General features: G+C 44.1%; 2 protein-coding genes across 2 annotated transcripts; one reads left to right on the plus strand and one right to left on the minus strand.

The window, feature by feature from the left end:
• Positions 1-2,056: 2,056 nt before the first annotated feature.
• LOC119307807 (psbP domain-containing protein 1, chloroplastic-like) lies at positions 2,057-4,935 on the plus strand. The gene is made up of 3 exons (XM_037583892.1): positions 2,057-2,279; positions 3,967-4,388; positions 4,531-4,935. The coding sequence occupies exons 1-3, from the start codon at positions 2,087-2,089 to the stop codon at positions 4,750-4,752; spliced, it is 837 nt and encodes a 278-aa protein (XP_037439789.1). The 5' UTR covers positions 2,057-2,086; the 3' UTR covers positions 4,753-4,935.
• Positions 4,936-4,957: 22 nt separating this feature from the next.
• Positions 4,958-12,806, minus strand: LOC119307806 (nuclear export mediator factor Nemf-like). The gene is made up of 14 exons (XM_037583891.1): positions 12,627-12,806; positions 11,324-11,436; positions 11,008-11,104; positions 10,781-10,905; positions 10,002-10,605; positions 9,672-9,857; positions 9,245-9,538; positions 8,210-8,362; positions 7,679-7,833; positions 7,371-7,476; positions 6,312-7,256; positions 6,143-6,224; positions 5,539-5,895; positions 4,958-5,442 (listed from the first exon to the last, which is right to left on the minus strand). The coding sequence occupies exons 1-14, from the start codon at positions 12,729-12,731 to the stop codon at positions 5,249-5,251; spliced, it is 3,516 nt and encodes a 1,171-aa protein (XP_037439788.1). The 5' UTR covers positions 12,732-12,806; the 3' UTR covers positions 4,958-5,248.
• Between the last annotated feature and the right edge of the window lie 476 nt (positions 12,807-13,282).

Here is a 13,282-nt window from a genome sequence, read left to right on the forward strand (position 1 = left end):
GATAGGAAGAATCAGTGTGACCGATTTTGGCTTTGGGTTTAGGTCACTTGTGGATGTGGGAAAGTAGTTGAGGGTTTTGGAGCATATCACAAAGCACATGAAGCAAGAGGCTCATTAAGCAACACCTCATCCCTCCTTGATAGTATTGGCTTTTCCTATAGACTCAATGTGATCTTGGATCACTAAAATGTAAAATGAAGAGTCTTGATCTTGAACCTCGAGCCAATCCTTTGTCCTTAGCATCTTGAAGGAGTTCCCAAATCCTTTAGTCCATGCCACTCCATTGTTGAACTCATCTGAAACATGCTAGATAAAGTGTTAGTCCAACAAGAGATATGTTGACATTAATTACCAAAACCACCTAGGGAGCACTTGTGCTTTCAGTAGTCTAATCACCCCCCTCCCCCGGCGACATACTTCCAATCCTACACTTGTGGGGTTTTGGATTGTGTTAGTTGGGTGCCTTCTAGTTGTACCTTTTCTTTTTGTTTAGAATTTGGTTGTGTTGTGAACATTTGAAGGCTTCACTTCGCTAAAGTCGGGCAATGTCCTTCTTCTTCTTTCTAAAAAACAAGGGCACTACTCTGCGCCGGCGCACCGGCCCAAATTTTGGGCCAATCGGCCCACAGCCGTCTGATACACCTGCTAATAACCGTTCGATTAGAGTCTAATCTTCGTCCTCGTTCACCTCTCGCCCACACAGAAACAAAAAGAAAAAGTCAAACCAACACCGCGTGACTCCCCCGGCCTCGAAGAACCGCACGCATGTTCTCCGGCCATCGCTGCCCTCGTCGTCGGTTGCCGTCATCGCTGTCGGTCGCCATCGCCGTCTTCGTGCATGCAGCAGCCTGCTCTCGCGGTTGCAGCGCCCCATGGCGACGGCGTAGCTCCGGTGCGGTGACACAGCTCCGATGCAGTCGGCCATCTTGGTCGCCGGTTGTAGCATTAAAAATGGCATAGCCGCGTCGCTTACAACCACAAAGATGGTGGTAGCAAAAACCAGTGCCGATTCCAGCAAAACAAACACACCATGGAAGCAAAAAAAAGAAAACGGGGCATCGGTTCCAGCAAAAAACTCGCACAGGGTGGAACCAAAAGCATGAAACACCGGTTCCAGCAAAAACATGATACGGTGGAAGCAAAACCGGACACCTGTTGCAGCAAAATCAAAACGTCGGTAGCAAAAAATGGGTGGTTTCCAGCAAAATCCGAAGACAGTAGTAGCAAAAAATGGGGTTGGTTGTAGCAAAAACCAAACTGGTTGCAGCACCACCGTCGGGCCGTAGTCACCACTGTCGGGCTGTGGTCACCACCGCTGTGGGATGGCCGCCACAGTTCACCGTTGCCCCCCTTGTAACAAATCCGGTCGTCGGTTGTAGCATGGACGGACACTGTTTGTAGCACGGTTGTGCAGCGGCGGAGCTGCGAGTACGCCATGACCATGGCCGGAGGAGGACGAGAAGAAAAGTGGTGGACGACCATGGCGCCCGCCCAAGGAGCTCGCCGGTGTCGACCTCCCGTTCATGCTACAAGGAGTCTGCCCCAAGGAGCTTGCCGGTGACAACCATTTGCGGAAGGAGCTCGTCGGTGACGACTATGGCGCCCGCACAAGGAGCTCGTCGGCGACGCACGAGAATAGGAAAAGAAGAGAGAAGGTATGAGCGAGACGCTTGTGTTTTTTTAGGCTGGGGGGAATGAATGGAGGAGAGGAGTCCAGAAGAGATAAGGCATCGCAGCGAGGAGTCCAGAAGAGATAAGGCATCGCAGGAAATAAAGGCGCGTGTGAACGAGCAAGCGACGCGACCGACCGAAAGTTCGGCCGGCGCGCAACACACAAGCGTTTACCAAAAAACAATCTCTTCAGGTCATCATGTTTGACAAGCAAATCGAATGCAATGAGCCAGGAAAACATTCGTGTGAGAAATAGCAAGCGCGGGCAAAAATATAGGGTAGGGTTTGAATAAGAAAATGTGTGAAGCATGTTTATTCCCCGCCGTCTGATGCCACATGGACGGACAGATGCATGCAAGATGGCTCATTCATGTAGCTGCCACCCTATCCCGAACCTGCGAACGCCCCCATCCCCATGTCATCCCGAACTTGCTGCTCCGGCCTCCCGGCGACGCCTCGCCGGCAGGCGGGCCACCACACCCTCCCACTCCCGGCGGCTTGTGGCCTCGCCTTGGCCCCCGAATTCGGCTCTTATGGCCGCCGCGGCCGTCCTCCTCCGCTCTGCTGCACCAGCACTGCGCGGACTCGGGTGGTCGCTTCTTGTTCCGGTAAAGATACCTAGCCTGCTTGGTAGACTGGTAGTAGCATATACTAATCCAGCCCATGCATTCATCCATGTTTTCCATTCGGTACTCTATGTTAGGTTCCGCACTGCCACTGCACCTATTGATCCTGATACAGTGGTACTTGACCGACTTGGACGTCTAGTCTTCCATGGACGGTTCTGCTCCAGACTTGAGATTCATGTCAAATTTCCATGATTCCGACTGATGGAATGTTCCTGAGCCTTAACATTCTACTCCACGCAGCACTTTCCAAGACGCACGAGTTCTGTTGTGTTCTTGTATAGTTCCTTAGCAAGTCATGGTAATCCCCGAAAGCTACCAGCTAGCTGCCAGCAAGTCACAGTAATTCCTGAAAGCTACTAACTGCTGCCAGCTAGTAGTGTTGCCGCCTCCTGCCTCGTGCGGTTTTGGCTCATCCGGAGGCATACACTCCTTAATTTCCATGAGTTCCTGCTTACTACTTCAGTGAATTATAGACAGCATTGTCAGTTAGTTGCAACAATTCCATTTGATGGGCTGGGCTAGTGAAATTTTCCACATTGATGTTAGAATTAGCCTTCTTGTGATTGGATTCGCTACGAAGAATGACACGACAAGGGCTCTCAAGTCTATTGTGGAATTGATCAAGACTAACACTCATTTTTCTCCGCATTGATGGGGACAGTTTTAGTATTCGTTAGTTATGAACTTTACAATGACCTGTTATTTAGAGTTCATGCAAACAGACAACATGTACCTAGAGACTGCAAATTGGTAGTACACCGCTTTCATGAAAATATTTTTCTCCGCAATGACTGTTTTTTAAGAAACATGGTACAGAAGAAAACGCTCATATGCACGCATGCACACTCTAGAGATCATGCAAACAGACAAAATGTATTTAGAGAGTAGAGACTGTTACAGATTGAACCCGCTTTCATGGAGATATTTTTGTGTTTGTCAAAGTAGACCACTAGTTTGGAAGTCGGTGCACAAGAGCTAATCTCCAAAACATCCGTACAGTTGAGATGTTCAAACTGTTGAACTTTGGTAAACTTAGGAGCTTCTTTTAGTACAAGTCTTCCATAGACTTGTTTTGACACATTGCATACTTTGAAGGCTTGCTGTCGCTAAAATCCACACTACAGACAATGTAAGTACTTATGGGATTGATGTGAACAGAAACTGGTTAGCTTGAAGAGAAGTCCTGATGTAGAAATTCATGCAATCAGACAAAGTTTATATGTAAAACAGATTGAACGTACCAATTGTGTCACTGTTCTACCTTTCAAAGTAGAAATTTGTCATCCTGGAGTTCATGTCTCACTCCAAGAACATCGCGCCACTGCGCCACTGGCAGAGCTAAGAATTTCCTGTTTACTGTGTACTAAATGCTGACAAGTAAACCAGTGAACTATTGTAGAGTGTAGTAGAGACTAATTTCAGACAACGGCATCATCAAAACCTTAATTGTTACTCATGAATTTGCCACCTGTTTTCTGAAGCCTAACATGTGCTAATAGTAATATGCATCTGCATTATTTGCCAAATACGCAAAGTACTAAACACAAACAATACTAGCAAACTTGCAATTTCTTGAAGAGCTTCCTTTGTTTCCATGATCACTACTGCATGTCATCAAACTATTACATTTGTTTGCAAACTGCAAGTGAACTAAAGATTTTTGCAGTTCCCAGGAGGAATGTAGTAACCACACTGCTATCCGCTTCAACGTTGCTACTTCTCGGACCAAGACAGATCACCTTAGCTGAGACCACCGGCGGTGCATTCAGGGAGTACATCGACACATTTGACGGCTACTCCTTCATATACCCAAAGGGCTGGATCCAGGTCAAAGGAGCTGGCGCGGACATATTCTTCAGAGATCCGGTCCTCCTCGACGTGAACATGTCCGTCGACATATCATCCCCTTCTTCGTCAGCATACAAGACCGTCGAGGACCTAGGCCCCCCTGAGAAGGCTGCAGAGGGAGTTCTGAAGCAGTATTTGACGGAGTTCATGTCGACCAGACTAGGCGTTCGACGCGAGTCGAATGTCTTGTCAGCATCGTCCAAGGTCGCCGACGATGGCAAGCTCTACTACGAAGTCGAGGTAAATCAAAGAGTCGATGCAGATATCATAGTCTGCTGTAATCAAGTAGATTTGACTTGTATTTCTACTACCTTGTTTGCTGGACCCTGCTTCTGAATTGCACAAATCATCATGAGAATTATTAAGGTGTTTCTGCTTCCAGGTGAACATCAAGTCCTACGCAAGCAACAATGAGCTAGCGGTGATGCCGAAAGACAGGGTGCAGAGCTTGGAGTGGGACCGGCGGTACCTGACAGTCCTCGGTGTCGAGAACAACCAGCTGTACGCGCTACGGCTGCAGACGCCGGAACGGTTGCTCTCGGAGGAAGAGGGAGACCTGAGGAGAGTCATGGACTCTTTCAGGGTCAACAAGATACAAGCGTAGTGCTAAAATGTGCGGCAGCAGCGAGCAATGTTTTGCACAGTGGAGATAACAGAATTTTGTATAGCCGACGCCATTCTTTATTCCCTGACACTATCGGTTAATTTTCCTTGGCTTGTAAAAGAGCCTACATGTACCTCGTGTGCTGTATTATAGTTTCAAAAGTAGTGTCAAAAAACATACACATAAAAATACAGAGTATGCAACATCGAGATGAAATTTGAGAGTTTTCTGAGACAGAGATTTCTCAAGGTAATACCACAAAGTGTATATTTGCTCTTTTAGGCCGCCGTCTCTGTTGCACTGGCCCCTGGCCTCTCAAATGCCAGAGATGTAGAACACTTTACATGCACTAAAGTGTATTTGCTGCCTCAACTGATCACATCACGGGATTTACATGATTTCTACAGAGCGCAGACAGATCATACCACAGGATTTACATGCGTTCTGCAGACAGCAGTGGATCAAAACTTCAGTGCATTGTCATGGTGGTTTCAATCTAGTTACTCTTCGCGGCCTTTTTCCCTTTCTGCTTCTGCTTCTGCTTCAGTTGAGTGAGGCCAGGTGCGGTGATTTTGGCATTTCCAACAATCGCAGCAACCAATTCAGGATCAGTGCATGCCTTCATTAGTTCCTTCTCACGGTTCGTGGCATCAGGAATGTGCATGAATAAGCTCATGGCAGTTTTAGCGGCTGAAACCAACAAGCAAAGTGATCAGAACACCCCAAAAAAATGATAAGATGCACAAAATGTTGTTACCTCCATGTTCAAGAATGAGTAGAAGATACCTTTTCCTTTCTTTGCAGTGCCTGGGGTGATCTTTACACGATATTTGTATGTCTGTAACGCGTTATAAGGTGCACATACAGGTACTGCGTATAGCAAAATGTCACTTGCCACTGGAATTCCAGTTAAGTAGTCCAAATCAATCAACTTTTCTTTCTCTTCATCACCAAGTTCATTTATATCATCTTCATCCATGACAATGCTGCCATCAACAGGAGTAGCACTTCTATCCATACCATCTCTGCTTCTACCAACGTTGACATCAGTCAGATCCACAGCTGATGTACTGTCAGGGCAATCACGAGATAGATGTCCAGACTTTTTGCATTTATAACAAACCTTTAATGAGTCGTCTTCGCCTGACAGGGTAAAAGGAATAACAGCTCAGCTGATACAAGAATAGCCACTAACAGGTTGCAATTCACGCCAATCATTTCAGTTCAGTATTTGGGAACAACATGAACAAACTACTGATATCTTGTCTCAAATGAAGATGATTAATGGCCTTGGCAGTTTGGCACAGGTCCTCATAGTTATGGTATGGTGTAGAATTATAAGCACAAAATTGTAAATAAACCATAATAAGCAGAGAGTTGTGATAAGCACCAGTTGATGGTTTTGATTGTTTTGCAGTGGTATCTTCTCCATCCTGTGAAGGATTGTCCTTTTGTGAAGCCTTTCCAGAAGACTAGTATCAGGAGAAGAAGGTTGTCAGTTCCAATGACAAAAGGAGGAAAGAGTGCAACGGAAAAAAAGGTGTCAGTAGTGTTATTACCGCAAGCAAAGCCATACGGATTTCTCTTTCCTCTTCATCCTGCTCTGCATACTTCTCTTTGATCTTCTTAAGCTTGCCCTTCTGTCCACGACTTGTTTTAGGATTAGCGGCCTTTGTATTATCCTTGCCCTTTTCTTGCTGTGGGTTATCTGGCTTTTTGACAACTTTCTGAGGATCACTAGTAGATTCACAGGCATTCTCACCCTTCTTCAGTTTTCTTCTCTCTGCTTTTGATACATATGGTTTCTCTCTTACCATTGATTTTTTCACATCAAGATCATCAGTGTCTTCTCCTAAACTTGAAAGACTGCTGACAAGCAAAGAGCTTTTACCTGACCCCTTGGCAGGGCCCAGACCAAGACTCTTATCAAGCAGATCCTCTAGTCGAGATGAAACGGAAGCATCAGTTCCACTGTTTTCCACTGTTTTCGCTTCAGCGACTTGTTGAGATTTGTCCGCGGTATCCACATTAGGCAGATTAGAATGGTTGGTATCATCATTCTGGTGAACGCCAGTATGATCCCTGCTTGATTCATTATCATGAGTTCCTTTGCTCATCTCATTGTCAGTAGCAAGTTTGTCATCCGATTCAGGATTACTTTGCTGCTTTTGAGGCTCTGCTTCGGTTTCTGGAAGGGTCTCATCCTCGCCCCTAATCCTCCTTTCATTTAGACGAGGATCTGCTTCGGTTTCTGGAAGGGCCTCATCTTCACCCCTAATCCTCCTTTCATTTAGATGAGATGCCAAGCAACTCTCATCCAAACGGAAGAGGATACCAAAGCCCATAACAAGGGGGTGAGGTGGAAGGAAATTTTTCTTGCCACGGATCATAAAACTACCAACAGTGAGGTACTCGCCAGTGGGAGCTGTTTTGCTAACTTGATGAGGATACACCCACCAAGCACTTGTAACAATTTTTGAATCCCATGCTTTGCTGTGGCAAACCTGCAGAAAAGCTCATGGTCAATTGGCCTAATTTATATGAACACTCACTCTTCAAAAGCATTGCCATAAGTCCATAACACACTGCGTGATAACATAATCACATATTTGACTCACTGTGAAACATCCTGCTTGGTTCAATGTCAAGGGTGGTATTGGACTGTCAGGTTTGTGGTTCTTGATTATTGTACTGGAAGCTCCATGTAACTCCGCATGCACATACCTATTCAAGATTGAAAATAAGCCAATAGCTTCTGTAAGAAAACCAAAGAATAAAAAGCATAGCAGTGCTGTTTAAAACATATGAGGTATGTCCATCAAGTAATGTTTTGATGATCATGCAAAATACCAGACAGAAGAAAAACAATGCACTGGTAATCTGGCAATAAGCTTACAAATGGGTGATAACTAACAGGGGCACTTACAAATCTCCTTTAGACATGTACCGCTTGACGACCAACTCATTTTGTTGAGCATCTCGGCCACTGACAATCAGATAGTTTTCACTGCTGATAAACCAATTGAATTTCTCAAACCAGTGAACTTTCCTCATATGAGTGATTGCAGCCACAGTTTTTTCCTAAAAATGTCAAGATATGAAGGTTCTTAAATATAATATAATACAAAATATAATATAATATACACAAGACAATGATTATTGGAATTATTACTGTATAAGAGCATAATATTATGAGCATATGACACCACTAAACAGGCTAACATACACGAATGAGTGGTTTAGATGACAGCTAAAGCTTTTTATTTGTTCATTTATATTCCACTAAGAAGAAAACCTGTCGTTCAAGAGGAGGATATAGGATGAGGCTGGTTTGAACAGGCTTATGCACTTATAAAGAAAACTTAATCAACATGTTCTGATGAGAACTAAAATGTTAACATACAACTTCTGCTTGGTAATGCATACAAGTAACACAGTACAGCGGTAAGTAAGAAACCTGAGCAAGCTGAAGACGTGTCTTCTTCTCGGCTGCTTTGAAAGCTTTCTCATGTGCAGTGATAGTTTTCTCTTGTTTGGTTTCCTGTTTTTTCTTCATTTCGTACCACCGTCTAGCATTTGCATGTGCAGAAAGTGATAAATCAACCTCAACCTAAAAGAAATGAAACAAAACTGTGTTATGACTTATGAAAATCGGAAACATGGAGAAAGCGATAGTGGTAACTGAGTCACACAAGTAAAATCCAGGTACAATCTGCAAGCAAGGTCACATGCAGCATGTATCTAATTAGCCCCCTCATTTGCATCCTGGTGCGCCCTTTTTGTGTAAGACATTAACTCTCCATCAATCAATCTTAGGTTGCTCAATTACAAAATAAATCTTCATGGGATTTTTTCATGCAACATAACAATAAATTAATACTACCTCCTTTCCAAAATAGATGACGTCCTAGGAACATGCTCAAATTTATCTATCTGAGATGGCTACTTAACGATAAACTATTTAGATTTGTTAAACAAAATTTATACCGTTAGATTTGTCATCAAAATAGTTTCACAACATTTTTTATACTTATTTACTTACATTCATACCAAGACTAACGATCAGAGTTGCTCACTGGAGAATGCAATAAAATTTCATCTATTTTGGAATGGTGGGAGTAAAATAGTGTTGATGAGTAGTGGGCAGCTCTCAATAGGCATATGTACTTACAACTTAGTAAAACTGGCTGCCTAAAGAATTGCAAGACTAGAAACTTCACGCCATTCAAGTTAAGGTGGATAAATGAGGAGATTACTCAAGAAGTTCAGCATGGAGAACGTAAACTGAATCAATGGAACACTAACACAAGTAAAAAATAACAGGGGTCGACAATTCAATAATCCAAATAGAACTGTGGCTGACATATGACACCTTAGGTGAACCCATAGACCAACATTGCCAATAAGATACATTTCAGGTGTTCAAAGAAAAACATTATTTTCATGACATAGGAAATGTTTATGTAACAAGCTAGTTGTTTGTGGAACATACCTTCTCAACAGGCGCAGTTTTCTCTTCCTCATCCATGTCATCAAGATTATTGCTAAGAAGTAGAGTAATGCAATTTTTTTCAAAACTGAGCTTATCAATTAGACCAGCTACTGGGTTTCCAGCCTTTTTCTCCTCTTTAATCATGCGAGCAAGAGCTTCCCAACTCATTCCATTTGCAAGGGAAACACGAACAGCTTTGATTGCTGCATCCACATCCTCCAAACTGTACTCAATTAGTTCTGCCATAGTGATGCAATGGTCTGCTTCCTTTCTCAATGTATGCACACGATTCTCCTGCATGGCAGAATGCATCAGCGGAGTAAATATTGCATGTTTAGAAGGAAATCAAATCCTCCAAATAGAAATCGAACTCAAGCAAACTATGAACTTGATTGCAAGCATGCATTGGAGAGTGAGGTGAGGGAACCTGATCCAACTTTATTTTGTTGAGCCTATGGACTGCTGAATCCTCTTTTGCTTTATGCTGTTGATTCACCCTTTGACTTTCTATTTTGCTGTAGAACTCATCTAGTGCATCATCAAATGTCTCAAATTTATCATATTCCCTTGACTTACATTGCGTCAGCAAGATAGGGCAATATTCATCATATACCTGTGTACAAGAACAATAAAATAGTAAGTACCTTGACATGGAATCCATCATATCAAATGCAAATGTACTGCTACCTAATATAGGTCTGCAACAGACATCACTAATGAACAAAACAAAAAAACACAGGAATAACAATAGATACACCTTCTGGTTAGTAGAAGACCCTTCTGATGGTGTGACATTCTTCTTTGCGGTCATCTTATTCTGCATGAGTATGTACCCCTCGGGGATCCTTTGGCCAGAAATGATATCTACAAGCCAGTCCTCAAACCTTGCAACAGATTCTACTAGAGACTGAATAGTATGATCATCAAGACTGCTCTCTGGATCTTTCCCAACCTTTGTACTTGGAAGCAACCCAGCATCTAATATGATATGCTCCGCTAGTGCTGGGCCATAAGGCAATGCCTCCCCAAGAAGTGTCTTCAGAGTAGCTTTATTTGATTGAGTGCCATTACTCGCTTTAGCATCTGAGCCTGACTGCTTAAATTTTGCAGCAGACTTCTTTCCTGTTCTATTAGCTGGTTCTTCCAATTTATCGGTAGCAGGCACTCCATCATTGGCGCATTCAGAAGGCTGCTGAGCATCAGCTGAACTAGGTGTAACTTGGGAAGATTCTTTATCATCGACTGTATTAGACAGCTTCAGTGTGTCTTTTAACTTTGTAAAGTCAGTCCTTTCAAAAGTACGGCAGGCTTCTACTGGATAGCGATGCCGTGACATGATAGCCAATCCTTTGTTGTCATCTCTGGAAGTTTTACAGTAGAAGGTAAGTATAATAAACAAACAGTAAGCATAAGAATTTAAGAGAATAATCAAATTCTCGGATTGCAAACGTATAATCGACGTTTTTTTGTCATAAGTCCTCACTTGTGCAATAGCCTGTGAGAACGAAAATAGTACTGCACGAATTAGACAATAACCTGTGAGAACGTAGTAGTGTCATCACTGTGTATTCCGAATCTGTGAGAATGATATTTCCTTGTGCATACAGCTCAAGAATGATAAAGTGTGCATTACTGCCAAGTCCAAATTGAAAGAGGATCATCTGCAGTTCAAACAAAGACATCATTAAACGGCTGAACCCTCAGCAAGTACAATTCCGCTGACTTCAAAGGATACTCAAGAGCAAATGAAATGTGAGGAGTACCCTATCATATCCCAGCATACGAACATCTTCAAGCCTCTTGCCACGAACGTGTTTCCGCAGCTTGAGAGTGAATCCAGAAGGTGTGGTGCTCTTATCACTGAAAAATAGGGACAAAAGGAGATTTGTATATTAATGTTCTGAAACAGTGACATCAGATAAATACTCCCTCCGTCCCAAAATTCTTGTCTTAGATTTATCTAGATATAGATGAATCTAACACTAAAATGTGAATAGATACATCCGTATGTAGACAAATTTAAGACAAGAATTTTGGGACGGAGGGAGTATATACCAACAACGGTTAGCAGCATCTCACCGAACATATTGAGTGGTGTGCAGCCTGACACCACTTTCCATCAGCAACAAAACCTTCTCACTCTCCCCTGACTCGGTGATTCCACTGCTGTTCATCAGCTTGAAAAGATAAGTCTGTACAAGCATAAAAAGGCTTATGTAAAACATCACAGTACATATCAAAAACAGATACGGCATGCAAGATTGCTAGAGCTTGAATGCATTCCACTAGAGGAGAGATGGTGCACTGGATTTCCAGCAGTTTCTTGGTGGAAACAGGAAAGTTTAAAAAGAACATTTGGTCCACCAAAAGCAAATATATTCCAGAAATGGAGATGATGCACTGGATTGCCAGCAGTTCCTCCGTGGAAACAGCATATATTAAAAAAAACATTGGTCCTCTAAAAGCAGAAGACAACACAACAATCTAATATCCCAATGAATTGCATGAAATGTGTATCGGCAGCCCGCGTAACACGACAGTCAGCACAAAGCACCATGAATCTAACCAATTTGGCGATTTTTCACAACAAAACTTTCAGAGACTAAGACAACTAAATATTTTCACAATCCAACACAAGGCAACCTCACAGCACTGCAGAATCGCCATCAGGGTAGCAACCCTACCCCAACCGTGTGTCCCATTTCCTTTCTAAATAGAGTAATTTGTTTGTTGGAACCTAGTGGCACCAGTGCTAAAGTGAACTACACAAAGCTTTCCGGTACCAATCCAAGTTCCGACTGACTGTTCCGCCAAGTCAGAGCATAGCCCTGGAGAAGCCACGTAGAAACCTACGCAAGCCTCCCAACCTGACCGGCGTGCGCCACATCTACCTCTACTCGCCTCCCTGGCAGCAAATAGCACGGTGAATCTATCCAATTTGGCAATTTTGATAACAGAATTTCAGAGACTAAGACAATCAAATATTTACACATCCAACACAAGGCAACCTCACGGCACCCAGAATCGCCATCAAGGCAGAATCACCATCAGCTAAGCAATCCTAGCCCGACTGTTTGTTCAGATTCCTTTCCAGATAGAGTAATTCGTTTGTTGGAACCTAGTGCCACCAATGCTAAAGTGAACTACACAAAGCCTTCCAGTACCAATCCAAGTACCGCTAAATCAGAGCACAGCCCCCGGAGAAGCCAAGCCACGTATATAAACCTACACGAGCCTCCCAACCTGATCGTCGTGCGCCGCATCTACTCGCCTCCCCGGGAGGCCGGCTATGCCGCTAGTGTTCCGCAGCTAGGGTTTGACGCGGGCGGAAGAGCGGGGAGAGGAAGGAACGGGGATGCGGCGTGGGGACTGGACGACCGACCTTGGGGGTGATGTCGTAGACGTTGGAGAGGCGCATGCCGATGAGGCGGCGGAGGCACTTGACCTCCGCCGCCACGTCCGCCGTCGTCATCCGCGCCTTCACCATCTTCGCCGCCGCAGCCGATGCCTTCCTGCTTCCTTCCTTGCGGCCGAGGCTGTGGGGTTCTCTTCTCCCTTTTGCCTTCGACCTCGACTCGTCGCGTCGAGTTGTGACTTGTGTGCGCTCACTCACTAGGCTGTCTTGGGCTTACAGAGGTACCAACGCATGCCTCTCTTAGGCCCATATTGTCGTTTCTCTCGTTGGGTGGCCCGGCCTCTGATATGCTTCTGTCTCGTTGGGTAGTGCGGCCGCTGGCCCATTTTGCTTACCATTGCAAATCTAGCCACTGAAATTACAGCGAACCAAGTGGGCCTGTGGTTGGATGGTTAGAGGGACAATGGTATCCCAGCTCATCAGAGTTCAAATCCTGGTGCTCGTATTATTTCTGAATTTATTTCAGAATTTCCGGCGATGCGCTTTCAGTGGGAGGAGACGTTCCCGTTGACGACGAGGCGCCTTCGAAGGTGCTCATAGGGGTAGGGTGTGTATGTGGATTTTTTTTTCAAAACTATCACTATTTTTATAGCAAATTCAGAAACTATAGCACCCAACAAAAC

Source organism: Triticum dicoccoides, chromosome 5B (assembly GCF_002162155.2).
Source record: "Triticum dicoccoides isolate Atlit2015 ecotype Zavitan chromosome 5B, WEW_v2.0, whole genome shotgun sequence".
Taxonomy (NCBI): domain Eukaryota; kingdom Viridiplantae; phylum Streptophyta; class Magnoliopsida; order Poales; family Poaceae; genus Triticum; species Triticum dicoccoides.

Bases quoted from the DNA above. Each gene is read 5' to 3' on its own strand.
- LOC119307806 (XM_037583891.1), bottom strand. From the start codon at position 12,731: ATGGTGAAGGCGCGGATGACGACGGCGGACGTGGCGGCGGAGGTCAAG. The intron at 11,437-12,626 runs GTCGGTCGTCCA...ATGCTTGTACAG, and splicing joins TCTACGACATCACCCCCAAG to ACTTATCTTTTCAAGCTGAT. The intron at 11,105-11,323 runs GTGAGATGCTGC...CCTATTTTTCAG, and splicing joins CACACCACTCAATATGTTCG to TGATAAGAGCACCACACCTT.
- LOC119307807 (XM_037583892.1), top strand. From the start codon at position 2,087: ATGTCATCCCGAACTTGCTGCTCCGGCCTCCCGGCGACGCCTCGCCGG. The intron at 2,280-3,966 runs GTAAAGATACCT...AGATTTTTGCAG, and splicing joins GGTGGTCGCTTCTTGTTCCG to TTCCCAGGAGGAATGTAGTA. The intron at 4,389-4,530 runs GTAAATCAAAGA...TTCTGCTTCCAG, and splicing joins AGCTCTACTACGAAGTCGAG to GTGAACATCAAGTCCTACGC.